The 26,485-nt window shown below is 39.5% G+C and overlaps 1 protein-coding gene across 1 annotated transcript; it reads right to left on the reverse strand.

The window, feature by feature from the left end:
- Positions 1-439: 439 nt before the first annotated feature.
- Positions 440-26,485, reverse strand: plekho2.S (pleckstrin homology domain containing O2 S homeolog). Its single transcript, XM_018255266.2, has 6 exons — positions 26,345-26,485; positions 22,793-22,939; positions 14,720-14,833; positions 7,277-7,381; positions 6,689-6,790; positions 440-4,615 (listed from the first exon to the last, which is right to left on the reverse strand). Exons 1-6 carry the CDS (start codon positions 26,351-26,353, stop codon positions 3,296-3,298), a joined length of 1,797 nt encoding a protein of 598 aa, XP_018110755.1. The 5' UTR covers positions 26,354-26,485; the 3' UTR covers positions 440-3,295.

Consider the following 26,485-nt stretch of genomic DNA (forward strand, 5'->3'; position numbering starts at 1 on the left):
GTCCGAATAATTTTGACGCGCGACAATTTTTATGTGCGCGACTATTCTGATGCGCACCCAAATTTTTCGACAGCGAATTTTCTCCGGCGTATCTAATCGTCTGCATGAAAGGCTGAAATTTGCAGAGAATTTGCGCCTGTCGAATTTATTCGCCCATCACTAAAAACCAGCCTATTGGATTTATTTAATGTTTACATGAAGATCCAAATTACAGAAAGATCCGTTATCTGGAAAACCCCAGGTCCCAAGCATTCTGGATAACAGGTCTCATACCTGTACTTAAGGTATGAATACCTGTATACTTAAGGTATGAAGATCCAAATTATGAAAAGATCCGTTATCTGGAAAAGCATTCTGAATAACAGGTCCCATACCTGTAGCATCCACTGAAGAATAAAGCTATAGATTGCAAGTCATTTAAAACAGTACAAACTGGAAGTGCAGATTAATTTTTTTATTACTTAAGAAGAAATCAGCAAATGATAAATGGAAGACAAGCAGAATACTGAACTGTTTAGGCAGAAGCATTGCTACCTATAAAAGGTAGTTCTGAGCACAATCATCATTTCTCCCTCCCAGAATTCCAGCATCATTGTAGTCAAACGTACACGCGTTTCGTCACAAACCAGATGCAATTGCATGGAAGTCTGTCTGGCATGATTTGTAATGTTTAACATGCGAGCGATGGGTGCGTCTGATTCTTTAGATGCAAGGACACAATGCCCATTGATTCTGGGTGCAAAGTGAGCCCTAGAGTTAATTCTTGGTGAGGAGGTGGCTGTAGCTCCAGGGTTCCCCCGATTTTGAACAATCAGACATGGATTTAACCTTATGGAAACTATGTAACACTGATATATTTCCGATATTAGCAATTAGCATCATACTGTACAATAAAGTCTGTGGGGGGTTTATCTAGTATAGGTAATTCTAAAACATCTGAACTTGCTGATTAATCATTGAAGACATTTCTGTGGGGGTTATTTATCAAAATCCGAAAAGTTCTCACTATTTTCTGAAAACGACTCCGACTAAAACCGGACAGACTTTTTCCCCCTACAGTATTTATCAATACACTTTCACAAGTTTTTCTTGAGCGGTAAAAGCCATGATAAAGTCATTAAAAAAATCAGAATCCTACTATTTTTCCAGATTTTTTTACTGAAACATACAATTTTTTTCGTAAAATTGCCCCGAAAGCTAAGATTCTTTCAGAAACCCAACGCAACCCAGAAAATCTTACAATTGTTAATGGGACTTTTTTCACTGGACTTTTAACACGATCGGACTTCAAAAAATTTGAGGTTTTTTTCCCTTCAAAATAGTGGTATTTTCCCCTTTAAAAGCCCGAACAGAAAAATTTGGAACTTAATAAATTACCCCCTGTATGTGCTTCTATTTCTGGTTTGTATGGCTAGCCTCTTTTCAGTGAAAGTTTTTTTTTCAGAGTCACGTTTCCCACATGGAACATGAAAACAGTCCCACAATCATAAGTTCTCAATAACTTCCTGCCTGTCATATAAAATATAAACTTCCATGGTAGCAAACTTTTGTACTATGATTTAGAGTAGACACTTTTTAGCTGGTCAAAATAACAAAAAGTCACAGAAAAGAGAATTGGGAAGTTGACAATGAGACGTGCAAGCCTAAGAAATATGCAGCAATGTATATATGAACGGAAAGTTGACTTGACTGTCTCGGCCGCATGGCCTTTGAGGGAATTAGGAGAAAGCTTGACACCGGAGAACAGGCCAAAGTGCAATAGTGTAGTATCTGAAGAGTAAAACAGTCTCTATACAGTCAATATACAGGGAATGGTCAGGACAATCAGCAATTTGAGGCGTTAGAAGCAAGCAAAAATCTCAAAAACCAGAAAAGAAGAATATTATTATATTATATTAACTTATAGTGCACAAGGAACTCTTTAAAGATAGACCTACAATCAGGCACTAAACCCTGGTCCCTGGCTTGATTTTATTTTAAATCTCATGACATCAAGGCAAGGTGTAATGACTCTATTTCAATTGTGCTGGCTCATCCCTAGTTACCAGACTAGGGATGCACCGAATCCAGGATTCGGTTTGGGATTCGGCCAGGATTCGGCCTTTTTCAGCAGGATTCGGATTCGGCCGAATCCTTCTGCCTGGCCGAACCAAATCCGAACCCTAATTTGCATATGTAAATTAGGGGTGGGGAGGGAAATCACATGACTTTTTGTCACAAAAAAGGAAGTAAAAAATGTTTTCCCCTTCCCACCCCTAATTTGCATATGCAAATTAGGGTTCAGAATCGGTTCGGTATTCAGCCGAATCTTTCGCAAAGGGTTCTGGGGTTCAGCCGAATCCAAAAAAGTGGATTCAGTGCATCCCTATACCAGACACAGTATTAATACATTTATTATACAACCTATCACTCCAGTAGTCTCTGATAAATCATCATAGTCATTAAAGTGGATGTATCACTGTACAACATTAGCCAAAGAGACCTTCTGTTTCTCCTCCTGACTGTTCCTGTACATGGTATAACCTCTGAGAAGACGTCAGGGTCAGAACTAGGGGTAGGTAGTAGAGTAATGCCCTTGTCACCTTCAGAGTTTCTCTCTTGCATAAATGTTTTCTTTAAGAATTTAGGAGGTGGTGATGAAGGGCTGAGAGCTGGCCTTCCTAGGGTTGCCTAGGGTGCCCCAACAACTTGGCCTGCCTTTCGAAGAAGTAATCATTTTCAGCTTTCAAAGAACTGCTTTATTTTACCTTTCCCCACTGCCCAATGGCTAGCCTTTCCAAATGAGTTATATAGTAATTCAGAAGAATATGTCATTTTATTATAGCAAAAAGATCATTATAACTTACAGGTAAATTCAAATGACCTAAGGCCAAGATAGACATTCGTCTGTCTTGTTAGAAGACACGTCCACTTTAATGTAACATTTAATCAGCGTTTTTTAAAAAAAACTCTTTTATATACAGTTTTTAATCACAAATATATTTAAATATTACATCTGTTTTTCTACGCGGGTATAATGGAGTGTAACCTGAACCCATATGGGACTTTCTGATGAATTACTCTATTTAAATTTATACATAATGCATTTCAAATCAATTTTAGCTGAGCTGGTCAACATTAAGGCTTGTGTACAATAATCTACAATGTTCTTTCCCAAAACTATACACAGGAAACACTGGCACAGAAGGGGGAGAAGGTTAAAGTGCTGAAGCTTTTTTTGAAAGGTGGTACTTATCACATAACTCCACTTCTAAGGTTTATTCTCAGTATTATTATGTGGACACTAGAGCGAAGACTAAGGGACACTTCTCCTGTACACAGTCACCAGGTCACTCTTTTTCAAGGTAACTGCCCCAGCCACATCAGTTGATCTGTTATTGGATTCTTGTAACTCTTGTAATACTTCTGATGCCTCTTTGAGTTGTTTCATAGCCTCATTTAGAAGTGTCTCTGCCTCTGGCCCATTGCCTTCAGGACTTTTCATAAGCTCACCCTGCAATACCTGATTTAAAAGTGTTTCTGTGTTCTCCCTTCCACGGGCAAGCTTCATTTCAACTTGTTGCAGATGGTCCTTAGTAAGATGCAACATTGGCTTTTTATGTCCACTGCTCCTTTCAAAACCCATACTATCTTCTGAAAGGAAATCTCCCAGTGAAGAGGATCTGGGTATCCTTTCAGGAAATGTTGACTTTGCTGATGTAGAATTAATTGGAATTAGTGTGCTTTGTTCTTCTGAGGATTGTTCTTCCATGCTTTGGCTGCAACCAGAGTCTTCAAAAGCCTCTTCTTTAACCATTTGCTTCTTTTGCACTTCACTAGGTTCAAGCATTTCTTTAGGTTCAGAATTTTCAAAACTTTTTTCAACTTCTTCAGTGGTTTTCTCATCTAGTTGATCAAAGATGTCCTGGTCATTATACAGTTGGCTGTTTAAATCATCATTCAGCTCTGGTTCTTCTGCTTCATCAGACAACACAGCTGACTCAAGATCAGTCTTTCCAAGTTCATCAGAATCAAATTCCACTAGATTCTCTTTGCTCCCTCTGTCAACTGGCTTTATAGTATCCTTGTCCAACAGATCTGAAGTGGATCCCTCCCACTTAATCTTCATTTTGTCAGATAAGATCTTTGGGGGAGGTTTGGGAGGATAATTGTTATCTACCAAGTTTTCTCTGCTCCCGCTAACAGTTGTTTTGAGATCTGATTTTTCTTCAGGGTTTGTGTTTCCACCTTCAGACAAGAGTTTCTCTCTTGCATAAATGCTTTCTTTAAGAATTTTGGGAGGTGGTAATGGAGGTTGAATGACTGGTGCAGCACTGGCTGTTTTATCCAGATGGGGCTTTCCTATGGACGATGGTTCCGAAATCTGATCTGGAGGTAGCGTAGGTATCTTTGTGTGTTCCTTCTCTGGCACAGGGTCTTGTTTTGGTGGCGGAACAGGAATTTTCACAGGTTTCTTCTCTGTGACCAAAACTGGCTCTGGTTGAGGGGTAGGGATCCTCACAGGTTCCTGCTCAGGAGGTACCTGTGTATCTTCAGACTTAGATGGCTTATGTACCACACCTTCCAATTGTTCTAGGTCTAATCGTGAAGATCCATCTTCAGCAGCTTCAGCCACCTGTAAAAAATGCAGATCATTGTAATAATGTATTAAGAGGCAAATAAAAAAAATGTTTTTTATAAACTTGTAAGCTTGCAGTAAAGTAACAAGTCTTAAGTCTGTGCACAAAGAGCTTTACTTTAAATTGGTCTAGTAGTAGTATTGTGGAAAAAGCAGTTTGTAGTTACTATGTGATCTACCGGTATATTTAGTGTAAAGTACGGTGCAGCTAGCTGGAACCTTGTTTTTACAATTTTTAGATTCTGAATCTTAGACACAATGGTGCTATGTTTATTATGTTTGTTTTATTTTGTTTCCTTTGGTTTTATTCTTTTACAATGTCATATCAAAATGTAAAATTGACAGTCTTTGTGTCGGCCTCGAGTAGGCCAAATACTCACATTGTATCATATTATTAAAAAGAAATGAAAATATCGAAAGAAAAAGGAGTATGTAGAAGAACTACCATGCATCTATTCTGTTTGCCTGCCTGCACATTCTTGTAATGTGATCAACACAAGACATTACAACACTACAATTGGTACCCGTTGCCTAATAACTTGGTGTGGCAATTACTTCCTTCTTAGAGCTTCCTATATTTGTTTTCCGTTATTTAGTGAGACTGTGATGCTAAAGTTCTTAAAACCTTACAGGTGGGTTCCTATAACTAATAGTAGTGTGCCTGTATCACTGGCAAATAATAAGTGCTATGCTTTTCATTTGCATAAATTGGCCCCCAAATTACCTACAAAGTCCAGTCTTGCACCAGACTCAGAAATTGAGCAGCTAAGCTATGCCCTAGCCCAGAATGACTTACACATCTGACTTTTATTATTTATTATTATTATGACTTTTCATTTTCTGCTCAGCTTAGCTAGTAGGTGTATCAGGGGAGCATTGGATTGGAATCTCCAGAGAAGTGGAATTGCTTTTCTGTGGATGACACCTTAACTATTATATAGAAGTATGTTCTAGTATCACCTTAACAAATTATAATTAGATTCAATTTGGTACAGGTATGGGATACGTTATCCAGAAAGCTCCGAATTACAGAAAGACTGTCTCACATAGATTCCATTTTATCCAAATATTTAAAAATGATTTCCCTTTTCTCTGTAATAATAAAAAAGTACATTGTACTTAATCCAAACTAAAATATAAAAAATTGTATGCCAAAATAAAGAAATGATCATGGTAAGTTACCCGGAGCTAAAAAGTCTCATGTCTTGAGAATATTCAGATTGGTTTGGATCAACACTTAGGGGTATATTTATCAAAGAGTGAAGTTAATAGTGAAGTTCCGCCACTAGAGTGACATTCCCGCCACTCTCCATTCATTTCTATGGGATTTTTATAGGCGTATTTATCAAAGGGTGAACTTTCACTTTCACCCATTGATAAATACGCCTTTCAAAATCCCATAGAAATGAATTGAGAGCTGCGGAATTTCACTCTAGTGGCGGAACTTCACTCTTTGATAAATTTACCCCTTAGGATTTGGCTGAATGGTTTGGTGCATCTTTAATTTAGGTGATTGGTGTAGGTATGTACACAATTATCTGTGTGCATGCCTTTAGCCTTTCACAGCCTACCACTTATAAGGCTAAAATATCTAGCATTGCCAAATAGCCAGATAACCCCTGATACAGAATATATTTTAGCCATGCCAGCCATTATCAGACTGGCAGGCTTAACTTAAGATACTTATAAAATCTCACATGTATAGGGCTGAATTCTGGCTGTCTCTCCTAGCCGGTAAAAAGAGCGGGTTGGCCTGGAAAACAATATTTAATTTTTAACGGCAATGCTGTTGCTCCAGCAAGAAAGGTACCTGACGGGGCCCCTGTTTTTTTTTTTCTTTGAAGTTACAGTGATGCAGTTGGGGAAGGTGTTTTCTGCAGGTGGGATAAGATTTAATACACAGAAACACATAAAACAATGTACTAAAAGTCACAGTCAACCGGTAACATTTACTGTTCAACTGTTTGAATGCAAACCTTTCCTTGGCTGCTGTGCAAATTCAAAACTTTTATTATATTACCGTTTCATTGGGGTTTTCAAAGTGTAATTTGAAAGATATTTTTCATTTACCCCTTTGAGATGGATCCTGGTAGGAGGTCTTCTCTTTGCCGCTCCCTTCTGGGCCCGTTCCCTGGTCACATGTTCTAAGGAGCAACTGGTGTCTATTTTCACCTGCAAGCAAATAACACATTTAATCATAAATTGCTTTCACAAATTTGAATTGGCTGATGCCTGTCAACACATCATATTCTCTGCAATCCAGTTAAGCGTTGGTTTTGACTCATGAAGGGTAATTTATGAAGGGAGTAAAATGCACAAAGCCCCATGGTTTTTGTTCACAATGAACCCTAACACCCTTCTTTGTAGCCAGGATAGTCTGATGAAACCTTGTGCACCTCTGATATGAAGTGTAAAGATTTTCACCTGAGTGTGAATGTATCAGTGGTGGGCACACCTTTAAGAGGTTACCCCATGAACATCCCATTACAGACTCTTTCCTTGTGTGTCATTCACATATCAACAGGGGACACAAGGTACAGAAGTTATAAAGCATATTAGAAGACCTTAGAGTCGTCTGTGACTTCCGATAGTCTTAACGTTTATGGCAGCGGTGCTTCACTACACATATACTCAATTATGCTCAAATATCAACGTTACCTCATCGAAAATTTTGTTTTTGCCTCGGTTGATGCCCTCATTCAATGCTTGGATCCATGCGTCTCTCTCTTCTACGTTCCTGGTCTGAAACTTCAGATCTTGCCCCTAAAACACAAGTGAGCAGCAATGACTCAATTACATGAAATAGTTTGAGATCTGAATCTTTTGAGAAGCAATAGACTAATATTCTGTACCGCTGTAGTGACATACAGGAATTATTCATAGCTCCTAAGAAACAGATTTATGTGAGTGGTGATGCACAATGATGTCAAACTTGAGCTGATCCATGGGATGTTATTCACATGTAGAGAATTATCAGTTATTGTCTGCGCATTTTCTCTTGCTCTTGCACACATTCCATAAACTGGAGGGTTGGGTACACCATTTCTATTTTCTTCCACTGCTGGAAACAGTCATCTCTTCGTTAGCCATAAATAAAAACCTGTATTCGGTCGGCCATGTCTGAGCTGCTTACATGTGATAAAGTGTTAAACAAAAAGATAACTGATAAACTGACAATTAATGGCTGCAAATGAATTGGATTACACTCTATTTTTGGTGCTAGGGGTTATTTTTGTGCAATGTAAAATGAGAACTGTAAAGTGTGTAACCCAGAAAGTGTTGTTTTGGCAGATACAAGATAAACTTCAAGAAATGGTCATATGCCTTCATAAGCAAATTCCTTAGTGTCCTTACACCCTGAGTACACTGTTTATGGTTTAATTTGATGTTTGCATGTCTTTTCATCTTGAACTACTATGCATGTCGTTTTATTTGACAAAGTATAATTAGGTTCCGTTTACTGCAAATCTGTTGATGCTGATACAATATTCAACCACATTAAAAAAACAATGTACCGTATATACTCGAGTATAAGCCGAGTTTTTCAGCATCCAAAATGTGCTGAAAAAGTCTACCTCGGCTTATACTCGAGTCAGTGGGCAGTAGCTGAGATTGCAGTCACTTTAAAGTGGACCTGTCACCCAGACACAAAAATCTGTATAATAAAAGTCCTTTTCAAATTAAACATGAAATCCAATTTCTATTTTTTATTAAAGCATTCATAGCTGTTGTAAGCTCATTTAAAAATCTCAGCTGTCAATCAAATATTGTCTGCCCCTCCTCTATGCCCGTGGCATAGAGGCGGGGCAGACAATTACTTTCACTTTCCATTCAGCACTTCCTAGATGTCACTGCTCTCCCCACATTCCCCCGTTCTCTTTACCATTTAATTGTGTAGCCAGGGCATGGGGATGGACATCAGGTCCCCCATTCTGGTGCACAAACAAGATTCTGAGATGATACAAGGCTTGTCTTAATAACAGTGTCCACAACATGGCTGCTGCCTGCTTGCTATCATTTTGAAATCCCAGACTGAAGGAAGCAAGATTCAAATAATTTATGTAGTGCAATTAAAGTTCATTTTGCTTGACTAATGTGATAAAATAGGATTTTGAAAAAAAATTTTGGGTGACGGGTCCCCTTTAATCATTCCTATACCAACAGTTCGCTTGGGGAGAGACTGCAATATCACACAGCGCCCTCTGTTGGTTATATGAAAGAATTACAGTGACTTGGTTATACGAAAGATTAACAGTGATGGCAATATCACACAGCACCCTCTGCACATGGTAGTGGGACAGTGGGACAATGCACACAGTAATCCGTTTGGCAATTCTCTGTCACCATCAACTTTGCAAAGAAGTCCGGTTGATCGCTGGGGGGGTCGCTTTGGCGGAATGTGCACTGCTGGGAGACAGGGCTGTAGTTGTGTCTAGGCTTATATTCGAGTCAATAAGTTTTCCCAGTTTTCGTAGGTAAAATTAGGTACCTCGGCTTATACTCGGGTCGGCTTATACTCGAGTATATACGGTATTTGGTGCATCTAAAATATAATAATACAGGTATGGGACCTGTTATACAGAAAGTTCGGGACTTGGGTTATTCTGGATAGCAGATCTTTACATAATTTGGATCTTCATACCTCAAGTCTACTAAAAAATGAAACCCGATAGGCTGGTTTTGCTTCCACTAAGGGTTAATTATATCTTAGTTTGAATCAAGTACAAGCTACTGTTTTATTATTACAGAGAAAAGGGAAATAATTAAAAAAAAAATTGATGGAGTCTATGGGAGACGTCCTTTCCGTAATTTGGAGCATTCAGGAGAATGGATTTCCAGATAATGGATCCCATACCTGTTGTTCCCTATTATGAATTAGTTGCATGATTAAACTATAAATGAATATTTGTCTTTTGCAATTTTTATGTTTGGTGCCAAAAAAATCCCAGAGATTTATAGCACAAAATAAAGTTGACTTAAATTGGAGGCAAAAACCACACAATAACCAGTACCACATATAATTGCTCTTCCTTGTGTAACATTAGCTACTGCAAGACAAAAAAGGGGCATCATGCTTTTGTGAACTTATGTTCTGTGATAATTTGTCACAGCAAATTGGCATTTGCAAATGATAGGTAATTTTACAAGCAAACCCTGTGTATTCAGATACATTGGAGATCCAGATGAATCTATTCTGATTGGTTAGAAGCATGTTGGGGACCAATTCCTATACTGTAAGCTCAGGTCTGGCTCCAACTAATAATTTTGAAGATAAGACAGCTTCTCTGAGACTTTTTCATGCAGGTATGAAGACTTGCTCACATTAACACTAGAGACCAACACCTTCTTCTGCAGACCATAATGTTACCATAAATACATATGCACTCCTATAGCTATTAAAAGATGCTTCCAGCTAAGCATGTCTTGCTTGATGCAACTTGGTTTCCGCTGATCGTTCTGTTAAGAGTCACAGTAGCTGATCTTGCAAAAGGAGAAATAGTTGTGGTTTTTATGAATCTGGCCTCAAGCACCACATCTACTTGACTTCCCATAAGAACAGTCAGATCCATCAGATGACAGGTTTTACACCCTTTCTAATTTTATCTATTGCTCCCAGTAAGTTTCTGACCCCATTGTGCCAAGTTTCAGTGGCAATGTATAGTAGTAGGCATGATGGGGGCAATACCAACGAAAAAGAAACCATTAGATATGCAGGGTGTTTAAACCTTATATAAAAGCCCTCTAAACCAACACACTACCCCTGTGGCATACAGTATACTAGTGTTAATGGCACTACAAGATTATACAGGTATACTTGTCATATAACTTGTACAACAACAGCACAACGTAGCACCTAGCAAAATGATTAAAAGTGCTTACAGATTTAAGAAAAGGCGACCCTTCCAGACTGATTGCCTGTTCGGGAAAGTCGCCTCTTGCTTTGAATCGGACTTTGCTGCATAAGGTCCATTCCGTACCATGTGTAAAAAGTTGGGATAATATCAAGCTGGCAGGGCTGTACAAAGGCAGAAATCCCCTTAAAGGGGCAAACCCAAAATTAAGGGGCCCAATTTCTTAGCTCGAGTGAAGGAATAGAAGAAAAAATACTTCGAATTTCGAATGGTCGAATATGGCTACTTCGACCATCGAATAGGCAACTTCAACCTTCAACTACGACTTCGACTCGAACGATTCGAATTAAAAATCGTTCGACTATTCGATAGTCGAGGTACTGTCTCTTTAAAAAATACTTCGACCCCCTAGTTCGCCACCTAAAACCTAACGATGCCATTGTTAGCCTATGGGGAAGGTCCCCATAGGCTTCCTAACAATTTTCTGATCTAAGGAATATCCTTCGATCGATGGATTAAAATCCTTTGAAGCGTTCGACCGAACGATTATTCCTTCGATCGTAGGAATAGCGCTAAATCCTTCGACTTCGATATTTGAAGTCGAAGGATTTACATTCGGCAGTCGAATATCGAGGGTTAATTAACCCTCGATGTTCGACCCTATGTAAATCTGCCCCCAAAATGTCTAAATGGAGGAAAATGCAAACGTAAGAAACTTGTCATTACATATTTATTACAAATTTTAAATGGCGTAAAAGTTCTTTGTAAATATGCCTGCTATTGAAAACAGTATCTGCCTGACTTTTCTGTTCTCTGACCGCTGCTCCGAACTTTTAAAACAATTCCGTGCCCCTGGCTTTTACAACAATTCTGCAGAATCCAGCTGAATAAGAGACTCATGAAGGAGAATTGAAGGCTGGCTTTTTCGGCATCGCTTCCAGAGACAAGAACCAGAAGTGCAGAAAGGGAAATACTCCTTTCAGTTCCGATTATGTTTTCATGTAATTACTGAAAATTGTGAAAGGGGAGCGATTGCAAAAAATACATATTGAAAATAAGCTTCCTCTTCTGGGAATAATGCACTTTCTAAATACTGTATTATAAATTAGAAATTCTATACCATTTCTGCAACATTTTATTCACTATTCCCTCTCAGAAATCTCTCTACATTCTGCTTTCTGCCAGTTAGTTATTTTGAGAAAACAGATAAAGGACTTTGTCTAGTCCTGCAGTGGGTCGGGTCAGGCACCCGCAATGTTGCACAGGAAGTAGGTACCGTGGGGGTTGTGGTTAGGATTTTTGGGCAAAGGTATAGATGTGGATCAGGTTGAAGGGCTTATCTGTATTTCTTATCTTAAGAAATCTGTAATCTATATCTGTATTACTTATCTTAAGTTATATTATCTATATTGTCTATATTTTATTCCTAGAAACTTTTTTTTGCTATCACTGATGACTTCACAGTTTGCAGCATCAGAACTTCCCTTGGTGGTCAGCGGGTTGCGGATTAGGCAGTTACAGGCCAGGTAGCAGATCCAAGCAAGTAAAAAATATGGGTTGAGAGTCTGGGTCAGTTCCAGGTTTCAAAAATTGGCAATTCGCACAGGGCTATAAAAGGAGCACACACCAAGGTAATTGACCTGTTTGTCAAAATCTGACTCCTGCATGTAGAGAGACAGCTGAGATAGGGACATTGAAAAGTTCCCATTCACACTGTTGTGCCAGATATTTCAGCTGCAAGAACAATGCATATCAACAGGTTTAAATGTAACACATGAGATACAAGAGCTGATGAAATTGTTTCCCACAGCAAACAGTTGGGTTTTTGCCTTCATTTTTAAATTTGCTAACTTTAGCAAGTAGCAGGTTTTTTTCAAGAGAATATTGCAAAATCTTAGCACCAATTACCCAAAAAACTTCCACCAAAAATGTGTCATGACATATAGATTTTAACAGCTCAGTACTAATGACAAACATATCCATCATAATGTTTTCCTTTAGGGGCAGATTTATCAAGGGTCGAATTTCGAAGTAAAAAATACTTCGAAATTCAGCCATCGAATTAAAATACTTCGAATTCGAATATCGAATTGGAACTTTTTTCATCTAATTTGGGTATTCTGTGGTCGAATTGAAATCGTTTGATCGAACGATTAAATCCTTCGAATCAAATGATTCGAACGAATTTATCGTAGCATCGAACGATTTTGTCGTAGGATCGAACGATTTTGTCGTAGGATCGACCGATTTTATCGTAGGATCGAACGATTTTACTTCGACTTGAAAAATGCTGTAGAAGGTCCCCATAGGCTAACATAGCACTTTGGCAGGTTTAATTTGGCGAAGTATTGAAGTTGAAGTTTTTTTTAAAGAGACAGTACTTCGATTATCGAATGGTCGAATTTTCGAACGATTTTACGTCAAATCGAATTTGAAGTAAATTCAAAGTCGTAGTATCCTATTCGATGGTAGTAAAAAAATTACTTTGAATTTCGAATTTTTTTACTTCGAAAATTCACTTCGACCCTTGATAAATCTGCCCCTTAATGTTACATTCTTCTCCCACTACAGTTACCAATAGATGAATAAACATTGTCAAGAAATAAAATTTTTCGGGGTTTAGTAAATAACCCCCTTGGAGTAGCAATTGCAGCTTAAGGGATACTGTCATGAGAAAACATGTTTTTATCAAAATGCATCAGTTAATAGTTCTGCTCCAGCAGAATTCTGCACTGAAATCCATTTTTCAAAAGTGCAAACAGATATTTTTATATTCAATTTTGAAATCTGACATGGGGCTAGACATATTGTCCGTTTCCCAGCTGCCCCCAGTCATGTGACTTGTGCTCTGATAAACTTCAGTCACTCTTTACTGCTGTACTGCAAGTTGGAGTGATATCACCCCCTCCCTTCCTCCCCCCAGCAGCCTAACAAAAGAACAATGGGAAGGTAACCAGATAGCAGTTCCCAAACACAAGATAACAGCTCCCTAGTGGATTTAAGAACAACACTCAATAGTAAGGGTAGGGACACACTGGGCGATTTGGGGAGATTTAGTCGCCTGGCGAATAATCGCCGCGACTTTCCACGACCAATCTTCCCCGAATGCCTCCCCTCGCTCTGCGTCTGGCTAAAATGAAAAATCGCCTGCGCTAATCACACGCGGCGATTCGTTTTCCGAAGTCGCCCAAAGTTTCCTCGTGAGGCAACTTCGGGCGATTTCGGAAAACGAATCGCCGTGTGTGATTAGCGCAGGCGACTTTTCATTTTATCCAGGCGCAGAGTGAGGGGAGACATTCGGGAAGAAAAGTCGCTGCGATTAGTCGCCAGGCGACTAAATCTCCCCAAATCGCCCAGTGTGTCCCTACCCTAAAAGCCAAGTCCCACTGAGACTCCTTCAGTTACATTAAGTAGGAGAGATAACAGCCTGATCAGAAAGTAATTCCATCCTAAAGTGCAGGCACAAGTCACATGACTGGGGGCAGCTGGGAAACTGACAATATGTCTAGCCCCATGTCAGATTTCAAAATTGAATATAACAAAATCTGTTTGCTCTTTTGAGAATGGATTTCAGTGCAGAAGTCTGCTGGAATAGCACTATTAACTGATGCGTTTTGAAAAAAACATGTTTTCCCATGACAGTATCCCTTTAGCAAGCCAGTCTAAACTTTTCAGTATTATTTTTTGTGCACAGTTTTAAACTTTAGAAAAAATCCCACAATGTCCATAGATATATACAGCAACAGCTACATATATAAATGATTAGTGAGCCCACATAATGACTATGGAGGATCTGCATGGCTGTGCAATGTATTACAAACAGAACAATACCTTATTCTTGAACAGCCAGGAAAATAAATGCCACAGCTTAGCTCAACAGCAGTCTTTAAAGGGATACTGTCATAGGAACATTTCAAAACGCATCAGTTAGGAAAGTCTATGGGGACCTTCCCCATAGGCTAACATTGGTGCGAAGTAGGTTTTAGGTGGCGAAGTAGGTGGTCGAAGTTTTTTAAAGAGACAGTACTTCGACTATCAAATGGTCGAATAGTGGAACGATTATTAGTTTGAATAGTTCGATTCAAAGTTGTAGTCAAAGTAGCCAATTTGATGGTCAAAGTAGCCAAACAAAAACCTTCGAAATTCGAAGTATTTTTCATTCTAATCCTTTACTCGAGCTAAGTAAATGTGCCCCTGAATCCCAACAGCTCCCGATAACCAACACTACCCCAGACCCCCGCATATTTACCTTGGTTTGAGGTGAGGGGATGAGGATGAAGTGCCGCTTGCGCTTTAGAAAGCTTTTTTGATCTTGGCACCGTTCATAGTCTGCAAGCTCCAGTGTCTCACCTTTCTGGTCATTCTGCCAACACAATAAAAAATGACTGTGGGTTTTCACGTACATTTGGGAAATATACCAGGGAACAGCTGTGACAAATTAAAAAAATAATAATATATATATATAACCAAATCCTGACTTTAACGCATCAATTTCTATTCATACCTGCACTGGTCTGGTCTGCAATGTCCAGAATCACAGAAGGGGGAGGTGCCATAAACCTAAAGATTAAATCTTACATTTGAAACACTAAAATACTGATACGCAGTATACTAGCTTCTTTTCAGGGCTTTTGGACCTTGGATATCGATTTTATTCCATAGAGGTGCTTTATATTTCTGGTGTCAACTTCTAACACCAGGAGGCCTGCTGATCCAAGGCAAGTACCATGACACTGTTATATTGAGGAACAATATAGTTCAGAAGGGAACCATTTCCAGCAGTCAGACACGTCTAGAACTAGGGAAGACAACATCAAGTTTGAGAGAAGAAAACTAAAGGGAACATTGCTCCCCAGAATAGAGATTATTAAAGAAATGTGGTGATTTAATAAATGATTTTAGACATTTATTAGACAGATTTTATACAGTAGATACAAAGGAACTTTAAGGATTAAAAACTGTAAAGCACTGAATGTGCAGACTTGATCAGAGGGTTTCATACATAGTTGGCTTAAGCTTCTCTTACATGTTTAATATTTTGACGAGCACACCCCACCCATGTCCAAAATATTTTTACAGAAGCAAAACAATATATCAGCAGGGCTTCTGGCCAGCACACCTCCCCATAACAAATATTATTCTTCTTCTGCTCTCTTCTTTAACCTTTTTTATATTTTCCTTTTGCATATTTCCCATTTCCACACCTCTCCCACATTTTTCCTTAACTATCTGTACTTCCATTACCCAGGGGCGATCCTGGCCCCTCCGCCGCCTGAGGCAGCAACAGTTGCTGCTGCCCCCCCTCCCCCAGAAATTCACTCTTAAAGTACCAGGAGCAGCATTTTTGCTGCCCCTGGTACCTAGTGGGGCGCTGCTGCCTGAGGCGACCGCCTCAACTCGCTTAATTGGCGAAGCACCCTTCCATTACCCTTTCTCTTTGTCTCTCCCATTCTCTTCAGTATTCTATATGCCTCTCTTTTGTTAGTATTTCTATCCCCTTTGGCAATTCTCAACACTTGAAATCTCTCCCCCAATTCTTTTATCTTCTTTCATTTGCTGCATCTTTTTGTTTTTATTTTGCAGCTCTATTTCTCACTGTCCTTTTGTACTTACGTTCTCCTCCCCTTTAACTTCTGCAATTTCTCCCTTCCCTGTTTGCTCAAAACAAAAAAAAAGTGGCAACCCTAGAGATGCAAAATTTGGAAAGACCCATTATCTGGAAAACCCCAGGTCCTGAGCATTCTTGAAAACAGCAAGGAATTTGTAAAGGTCATATACAAGTGCAATTTTGCACTCAAATCCCCGTGTATTTTGGTAATAATTCAACATATAATTGCTGCCATGCAGAGAGTTGCACACAATAAGCAAAATCAACGCATGTGTCTGTAGCAGAAAATCAGTTGCAGGATATGTCTGACATTTTTCAGATTCAGAATTTCATCACCTTTGGTGCATGCCATTAAAACAATGCAAACAGTAAGCTATATATTCTAATACTTTAAATGGGGAGTGTTTTTATTTGTGGTTTCTTTTTCTGACACCCAAGAGAAAAAGGCCTGTTTTACAGGAAAGATGCATATTTGTACAGAAATGTCAACCCAGATCAGAAAAGCAGCAGTTAAGTCTTTCTTTTCACTGTGGGTCACCAAACTGGTGCAAATTTGTACTTACATATGGTGTAGACCATTCTTTAACCCATATACCACATCCAATACCACAGCTCTCACTCATCTTTCTAATGCAAATTCAAAAAGAGAGTATGAATGCTCTTCACTCAATCATGGCACAATATATAGGGGCCGATTCACTAACTTCGAGTGAAGGATTCGAAGGTAAAAAACTTTGAATTTCGAAGTTTTTTTTGGGCTACTTCGACCATCGAATGGGCTACTTCGACCTTCGACTACGACTACGACTTCTAATCGAAGGATTCGAACTAAAAATCGTTCGACTATTCGACCATTCGATAGTCGAAGTACTGTCTCTTTAAAAAAAACTTTGACCCCCTAGTTCGCCATCTAAAAGCTACCGAAGTCAATGTTAGCCTATGGGGAAGGTCCCCATAGGCTTGGCTAACTTTTTTTGATCGAAGGATATTCCTTCGATCGTTGGATTTAAATCCTTCGAATCGTTCGATTCGAAGGATTTAATCGTTCGATCGAAGGAATAATCCTTTGATCGTACGATCGTATTATTTGCGCTAAATCCTTTGACTTCGATATTCGAAGTCGAAGGATATCAATTCCCAGTCGAATATCGAGGGTTAATTAACCCTCGATATTCGACCCTTAGTGAATCAGCCCCATAGTGTATTTAGGTACAGGTATGGTATCTGTTATACAGAATGCTTGGGACCTGGTGTTTTGGTATAAGGGATATTTCCGTAATTTGGTTCTTCATACCATATGTCTGCTAAAAAATTATTTAAATATTTATTAAACCCAGTAGGATTGTTTGCCAGCAATAGGGAGAAATTCCATTAGGATCAAGTACAAGGTACTGTTTTATTATTACAGAGAAAATTCATTTATGATTAATTAATGATATCATTATTTGATTAAGATGGAATCGATGGGAGATGGCCTTTCTGTAATTAAAAGTGTTCTCTGAAATAGATCCTATACCTTTAAGGTACACATACTGTACATAGGAACAGGCTTATTGGAAGGTTAATTGTATTTTCACTGTTTAGTGGCCCACTGTGTGAAACACTTCACAATAAACACTGTGAAATGTATTTATCAAAGAGTGAAATATAATATACTGTAATATGCAGAACACAATACATAAACAAGAATGGCACTCGCTGGATGAAGCCTAAAAATAATATTGAAATCGAATAATTGAATATCTAGAATTGTTCTTGTGGCCAGCTGCAAGTGTTGTATTAAAACAAACAACCAGTGTCTGTACAGAGCTACACGCATGAGCTTCAGTGCTATGGGTCAGTTCCAAACAGCTGCCTTGTTATTAAATAACTGAGAAGGGCCAGGCCAGCTAATCTCATGCAGTCATGCTCTATAGCAATGGCTCTCCAAGCAATGTCTCTTTTTCCAAAACATTCCCATTGGCACAGCAGCAGGTGTCTTGGAATTGGGAGAGAGCTGTGTTCAAGCACAGCCCTGCAAGGCACACCCTTTCCATCACCCTACTCTTTAATTGTAATAGCCATCCCATAGAAAAATATATAGCTATGAATAAAAAGACCAGCAAAAGACACCAAACATCATGGAATTCCATGTAAAATTACAGATACAGGTATGGGATCCATTATCCATAAACTCGTTATTCAGAAAGCCCCGAATTACGGAAAGGCCATCTCCTATAGATTCCATTTTATCCAAATAATTACAATTTTAAAAAATGTATGCCTTTCTCTCTGTAATAAGAAAACAGTACCTTGTACATGATCCAAAATAAGATATAATTCGTATTGGAAGCAGAATCGGCCTTCGAATAAAGATTCGAAGGATTTAATTGTTCAATCGAACGATTTTTCCTTCGATCGTTCGAACGAACGAAATGCGGTAAATCCTTCGAAGTCGAAGGATTTAACTTTGATGATCGAACGATTTTCCTTCGATCAGAGATTATTTAGAAAGCCTATGGGGAAGGTCCCCATAGGCTAACATTGGTGCTCGGTAGGTTTTAGGTGGTAAAGTAGGTGGCCGAAGTTTTTTTTAAAAAGACAGTACTTTGACTATCAAATGGTTGAATAGTCGAATGATTTTTAGTTCGAATCGTTCGATTCGAATTCGTAGTCGAAGGTTGAAGTAGCCAATTCGTTGGTCGAAGTAGCCAAAAAAAACCTTCGAAATTCGAAGTATTTTTCATTCTAATCCTTCACTCGAGCGAAGTAAATGTGCCCCTATGTGTTGAAATTTAGCTTGAGAAGCCGAGTGTAAAATTCTTGTATAAAAGCTTGTTGAAAAAAACCAGCATTAATTTCCAAGCAGTACTACTGGTTTTAATTGGTTACATTAGGTTGGTTCATGTAATAGTTATTCATGTCCCACTCTGCACACCTTTATAGAAGAGTTCAGACATTATGCCGTTGTTCTGCAGCACACCTTTTATCAATATTTCCCATTACATTTCTTTTGCAAATTGCAACCTATACGGTAATTTTTGGGAGTCAAGTTTTATCCTCAACTTGAGCAGAGCCAGGGGCACGGTTGAGATGTAGGACTGTGGTCTAGGCATAATGGAGTATAATGTGGACATGACCAAAAACCTTACTGAATTTTATGTTGGGAAAGTTAAAGACTCTGTCACCTGGGTGTGGAACTTTCTCATTGCTAAGATCTGTCACAAGCCAGATTATAAAATTCCAGGTTGAAGAGGCAAACAATGCAACACCATAGACAAAGATCAGGTGCAAACTGGCCGAGCATTCCAATGCCCACTTCATATGTTTGTTCTGCCATTACAATCCCCTTTAAATGAAGCAGAAGTGCATGTATGATACTTTTAGACTAAAATGTGCTGTGCTGAAATGTAAGGTTTTTCCCCGCAGGGTGTTAAGAGATCTTCTGAACTGCGAGTGTCTTCTGGATAATCTCTTCCGCCTCATGGGGGATAGAAAATACATGGGCTTTTTATAGAGATAGTAAATTAAAGCTGGAGGATGAATTCAATTGCTTCTTTGCTAGTCCCCACCCTGCGACCCTCCAGATGTTGCTGGGCTACTATTACAAGCCAGGTGCTGTTGGAAGATGCTGGGAGTTGTCATTTTAAGCACCAGCTGGATGGCTGCCAGTTTCATACTAAATCTTTGTCACAGGAATGGGATTCATATTAAAGGAATAGCATGACATTAAAACAGTTGCTTGCTATCTGTATCATTATCAGTGGCGGATTAATACCACGTGAGGCACCTAGGCTACACTTTCCACAGGGGCTTTAATCCACCCCTGTACTACACCCCTGTACGACAGCAAGCTTTACATATTTTATCTCAAAAGTTCCACCTGGGGTACACTGAATATTGCATTATTAAAGGAGAATAAAGCTTAAATAAAGAAGTAGCTAGAAATATTGTACATTGTGTTTTAGGCTTCTGTACCAGCCCAAGGCCACCACAGCCCTTCAGCAGTAAAGATATGTGTCTCCAAAGATGCCCCAGTAGCTCCTCATCTTTTTTTCTGCTGATTCACTGCACATGACAAGTTTGAAGTCCTGTATCATTGCTGCTATTGAGAAGATGAAACTTTAGGCTGATGCAATAAGTTCAGCATATAAAATATGGTATTTTTAACCATGTTCATTTTTAGGGTTTAGTTCCTTTAAAGCAAAGGAATAAATCTGGGTCCTAGAGTCTGTTTTGCCCATGGGCACTGGCATCCTCCACATTTACACATGTATACGTTACACCTCCATGCCACACTAATAGATCATGCCTCCCCATCCACACAGGTACACTAACAAGCCCAAACATTAGACTCAAATATGTGATTGGGATGATCTCCCTGCTCCAAAAGAGAAACCAAGAAGTGAAAAACAAGACACAAGGTGATAGCAGAAGGGAAAGGGACAAATGCAACACCCCAAAATAAAGAGCAGAAGAGAAAGCAGCAAATAGAGAAGATGCCAGAAAATGCAAAGGTCAAAAAGAGAAGACATACTGGGGGTCATTTATCAACACTGGGCAAATTTGCCCATGGGCAGTAAACCATGGCAACCAATCAAATTGCTGCATTCATTGTTCTACTTGCAGCTGGCTTTAAAAAGCTAATCACTGATTGGTTGCTATAGGTGACTGCCCATGGGCAAATTTGCCCAGTGTTGATAAATGAGCCCCACTGTAGTTACCTAGTTACATTGAGTTGAACACAAGCTGAGAGCTAAATGGTCAAATTATCCAAAAAGCTCAAAAAATCAGCAAGGCCACCTTCCATAGTCTCCATTTAAAACAGTCTGTAATTTCTGATTGACTTGTTTCTTCTGTATTATTAAACCCAGGGCTAGATTTACATAGCGGGAGTCCCTAGGCCTGATGTCGTTCGTCGCCCCCATCCCCTTCCTTTTATTCGCTCAAATTTTCATTATCAGGACAGGAGCGATGGGGATATGCGCATGGGAAATTTAAAAAACGATTGTATCTCCTGCTCATCCCCAATGTTTCTGAACCAATGTGGGTGTGTTTGGGCAGCATGCCGCCCACTAAAATCCTGCCACCCTAGGCCCTGATTAAACCTGTAAGTTAAATAAAATGTTTATTTATAAAATGTCGAATTTTTAATTCATGTGAATTTTGTTTTCGGCTGGGAGGTTATTTAAGAAAAAATTCCAACGTCTAATATAAGATTGAATGGTTCCGACCCAAAAATTCAAAACATATTAGATTTGTACAAATTTAGTTTTTCTCCCGAAAAAAAACCTTGAATGTCAGGAAGGATATTAACATCTCCAAATGGCTCAACGGACCTCTGCCATCGACTTGTACATAAACTCGGCCGGTTTTAGCTGGCGAATATTCGAATTAGGACTGTTTCATGGTTGAGGTGTGATAAATCTCACATCCGTATTTACATTAAGATTCAAATGTGTGAATTTCGACACTTAGGGGCAGATTTACTAAGCTCGAGTGAATAGTTTGAATGCAAAAATATTCGAATTTCAAAGTATTTTTTTGGGTGCTTCGACCATCGAATTGGGCAAATTCGATCGAATCGAATGATTCGAAGTAAAAATCATTCGACCATTGGATAATCGAAGTACTGTCTCTTTAAAAAAAACTTTGACTTCATACTTCGCCACATTAAAGCTACCGAAGTGCAATGTCAGCCTATGGGGACCTTCCACGATTTTTATTCGATCATTCGATCTAACCTTTTGCGCTTAAATCTTCGAATTCGAAGGATTTTACTTCGAGGGTCAAATTTGAGGGTTTTTTAACCCTCGAAATTCGACCCTTGATAAATCTGCCCCTTAAAATTTGAATTTGAATTTATTATACGACCCTTGATAAATCTGCCCCTTTGTATGTTACAGAATGTCTTAATCTTAGCCACTTTTTAATTTGTCTTCATTCTTTAGTGATGGCAAATAAATTTGCCTGGCGTGAATTTGCGTTGAATTTCCGCGTTTGACCGCTGGAGAATACATTTGCGAAATTTGCAATTCGTCAAAAAAATATAGACGCGCGTCTGAAAAGTTGGTCCCGTCGAAACTGCCGTACGTTAACACTTTTTGGCCGCCTATTGAATTTTCCAGTCTCACAAATTTTTTGGCTAAGGGAAACGGGAGAAATTCGCCCATCACTATTTGTTATCAGGTAAATATTTGCCTGTTCTGCTGCTTTTCCGTTTTCATTAGCCAAAAAACAATTGCTCAGGCTGCAATGTTATACTAATTGTTAATTTGTATTACTAATCTTTCTATTCAGGTCCTTTTCTATTCATTGTCCAGTCTCTTATACAAACCACTATCTGGTTTCTAGGGCACTTTGGACCATAGCAACCAGATAGCTGCTAAAATGTGGAACTGCAGAACAAAAACCTAAAAACAAATGTCTCAATTTGAATGCATCTGAGTATTTATTTCTTAATAGAATAAGACATAGTGCTCCAATTTACCCCTATTTAACTCCAGTTTCAAAGCATTCTGGATAATGCTTCCCATTCCTGCACCCAGTTTTAACTGAGGCACTTTCACATGGTGATAAGAGTAATAGTTCTGTCTAGAGTGCCACAGTTTAGCTTCCCATATTAATTATATAATAATTGTATATTCTTCTATTCTGCATTCTCATTGAAAAAGCTTCTCAGGGCAACAGGAGAGGAACCCCCCCTTTAATTCTAAGGTTCCTGAAGTAGCTTACCTCACTCTCGCACAGCAAAAGCTGGGTTTTTAGAAGCACAATGTGACGATCTTTCCAAAGTCCCAGCAATCCACTGCTTTTCTTCAGCCATCCAGCTTTATATTTCACCGGCAGCCCAGGAGGGGTGTCACCACTTTCCTTCTCACCCTAATGACAAAGAAACAGGCAGAGATATTAACAGCTCAGTCTGATATACTGGACCACATGGCTCCATGTCCTGCAAAGTAGTGTTTATGTTCAAGGGGAGAGGAACTCCATTGCACCCCATGGATTTCTGTTTTTTCAAAAACATTCAAGCCTATTAATGAAATGGTGTGGGCCAGCCCAAGCATACAAGCATTGAAAATCAGCAGGTAGGAAAAAGTGCTGCACTCTGGCCAGTATTGTACTTGCTCAGCCAGCAAATATGGCACATTATGCTAATATTATAATAGAGAAGCAAAATAAAGGGGATGAAGCTCAACAAAGAGGATTATGGTAACACTCTTTAATTAAACGTTATTACTGAGATGAGAAGCCCAATGACCAATGCTATCATGTCTTCAAAGTATCTGAGCCTGTGATTTGTTCATATACAGATAGGACACTGTGAGAAGTATAAATAGAACCTAAACCCCAAAAAGATTAATTGAGAGTTCTTAGTCTAAACACTTTTGCTATTAATGTTAATACCAAGCTTGCAGCTCAGCCGCTGTCTCCACCAGTTAGCAAACCTAGGGTTAAATTACTAGAATTTGTATCTGAATATCACTGTCTACATCATTCTAAAAAAAGATAATTAAAGGTGAACAACCCCTTTACCTGGAATTCGGGTCGGGACTATTCGATCAAATTTTAGACGTTTTTTTTTTTTCTTAAATAACATATCATTCGAAATGTGAATAAAATCGAATTTATCAGAGTTTAATTCACATAAAGTTTGATAAATAACCCCCATATAGTTACTAACTAGATCTTAAAGACATATTGCAACTGCCGCACTGTTATTGTGACGATTATTTTATTACTATTGTATGTGTGGGGGTCACATTTTAATACAATTATGCCATCCAAATAAGTCACCAGAGCTTTTAAACAGCCTGGAAACTATAATAAATAAATCTCTGAAAAGACCAAAACTGGCCTGTGAGCCCACAGATGGAGAGACCTGTTTTTTTGCTTCACGCTTATAATCATAACATGGCTAAACCATTATGCCTATATCAAGGTAAACCCCATATGGTGTTTCTATCTGACACAGGTAAGTGCAACAGGTGAGGTTCCAGGCTGCATTTACTTGTAAGGGTGGAATTGGGTAGTATGGGTGAAATCAGCACGTGTATGGCTTGCTTTAGGGCTCTTACACATGAGTGGTTTTACCTGCGCACCCCTGCGTTGCACTTTCTTCCGTTCAGCCGCAGGGGGGGCGTGGGAGTAAGAGCACTGCATTATTGTCAAGGGGGCTGTACTCACACAGACGCATGTAAGCGCCAAACGCAGGTTGAGATGCAGCATGTTGCACTTTACCTGGGTTCGACGCTTATATACGTCTGTGTAAGTACAGCCCCCTTGACAATAATTCAGTGCGTTTACTCCTGCGCTCCCCTGCGGCTGAACGGAAGAAAGCACAACGCAGGGGAGCGCAGGTAAAACCGCTCGTGTGTAAGAGCCCTTACTGATATACTGGTTTACAGTTTGGCATTAAATTGTCATTTTGTGTATCACTTTTATAAGCCTGGGGTGCCAGTTACTTTTAAAAAGGTACGGTCATATGTCAGAACATCGTATGACAATTTGATGTAAGTTTTAGGGCAAGCATAGGTAAAGGTCTTTTCATTCCACAATGGAACACAAAGAAATTTTCTCTTTCCATTTGAGGGTAGGACTACACGGACGTTTTCGTCGCGATCCGACGTGCTGCGACAAAATGCCAGTGACCAATCGCATGCGACGGAAATAAGGTAAGTGAATGCATTGTAGGATGAAGTCGCAGCATTGATCCGGCGCGACTGTCGGAAGCAGACGCTGCACCTGCATCCGACAGTTGTGTCGCGTTGGATCAATGCTGCAACTTCATCCAACATTTCTATCTCTTACCTTGTTTCCGTTGCATGCGATTTGTCTGCGGCGTTTTGTACCCTAATACAGAGCTACTGCCATTTGGCAGAGCTGGGTGTGTGGCATGTACTCTATATGTCCCCCCCCCCTTCCTACACTTTACCTGCCTACTAACTTGCAGCTCATTCAGACATGAAAGTTCGGGAGTGTTGGTGGGTGCAAGGTACTAGTGAGCCCTGCCCATGCTCCCAACATTCTGTAGTCTGTACCTTTTATAGGTGCAGGGCGTAGCAAGGTCCGGACACAAGTGCTTAGTGAATGAGCCCTTTAATGCTGTAGCACCTTTATAAATTACCCCTTTTTACTTCAGCTTTTTGCCATTAAAAACATTTTTGGTGTAGGGTGGTGTAAAAAAAACCTGAAACTGGAGTTCATAGGTTTGCCAATATGGTATTAGCTTATTTTCTGCCATAAACAAACATTTTACTCCACTTTCAGGCTATTTCTACTTTTGAGAATTCCACTCAGTCTCAAAAGTGCTACGAGCATCGAGCAGTATGTAAATAAAAAGGTTATATGGAGGAATAGGAGGGGTTCTCTTGAGGTTAGCTAGAGAACATTTGTGAAGAAATTAGAAGAGTTATAGGAGCATGGAGAGGAGCACTGGTAGTTGCATTTCCCCTAGTTTATATCAGATTTGGCACAAAGAAAGGTTACATTTAACAGAAAGCAGAAGGAGGTACAAGCTGTAAGTCTAGCTGCGCCATACAAGCATTTCACTTTCACTGTATTCAGAATTATTTTTACGACCCCACGGTTGCTGCTTTGAGTGAAATCCGTCATTCAGAACGTACGTCGGTTGCAGTTCAGCAATGAACGAGTTAAAATGTTACGTTCCACTTCAAGGGCAGAGATGGAAACTTTTAATCAGCTACAAAACATTTTATGATTACAGAGCTCAATCTTGGCAACCCAGGAAAACCTACAGCAGCCTGACACACAGCTGCCGGTGCATTAACCCCTCCCACACCTAATAAGTTATGCCTTCTAAAGGAATTGCACTTTGGGGGCTTTTAGAGTGAGTGGTGCCGTTGCTATAGCCAAACCCAGTACTGAGGGCTTACTGCTTGCCAGGAAGGCTTCCTCTACCTCTTGTATGTCTTCTTCTTCTTAGCTTTCCTGTTGCTGAACTACAATTCTGGAAGTTGTAGTTCAGCAGCATCTGGAGAGCCACAGGTTAAATAGAACTGGTTTGCAATAATAAAGATAACAGAAACCTACAGCAGTGGTTACATTCTGTACTCAGGTTAGGTAGTGCCTATATTCAGTCTCTTATCAAAATTAAACCCCCTTATTGCTGGACTGCTGCATTGCAGGCTTGAGAGGCAATGAAAAGGTTAACTCTCCCCCCCATACACACACATGCACTACCTCTATCTAGTTTATCCCCATGTGCATCCAGGTACCAGAAAGTGAGATGTGAGAAGAGTGAAGGTTGGGTGGTGTGTAACTTACATCTTCCATGGTCGGCCTTTCTCCGGGATACGCTGACCCTGTCCAGAGCCTTTTTTACAGGAAGGGAAGCCAGATGTCCTCCTCCATGCACCCCCTTCCCTACACACCCCACCCACCCACACTGGACCTTGGGCCCTGAGA

This window comes from Xenopus laevis, chromosome 3S (assembly GCF_017654675.1).
Source record: "Xenopus laevis strain J_2021 chromosome 3S, Xenopus_laevis_v10.1, whole genome shotgun sequence".
Lineage (NCBI taxonomy): Eukaryota > Metazoa > Chordata > Amphibia > Anura > Pipidae > Xenopus > Xenopus laevis.

Excerpts from the sequence above, each read along its gene's own strand:
- plekho2.S (XM_018255266.2), bottom strand. Across the intron at positions 7,382-14,719 it reads TCCCCTCACCTCAAACCAAG|GGGCAAGATCTGAAGTTTCA; the intron begins GTAAATATGCGG and ends CTTGTGTTTTAG. Across the intron at positions 4,616-6,688 it reads CCAGGATCCATCTCAAAGGG|GTGGCTGAAGCTGCTGAAGA; the intron begins GTAAATGAAAAA and ends CATTTTTTACAG.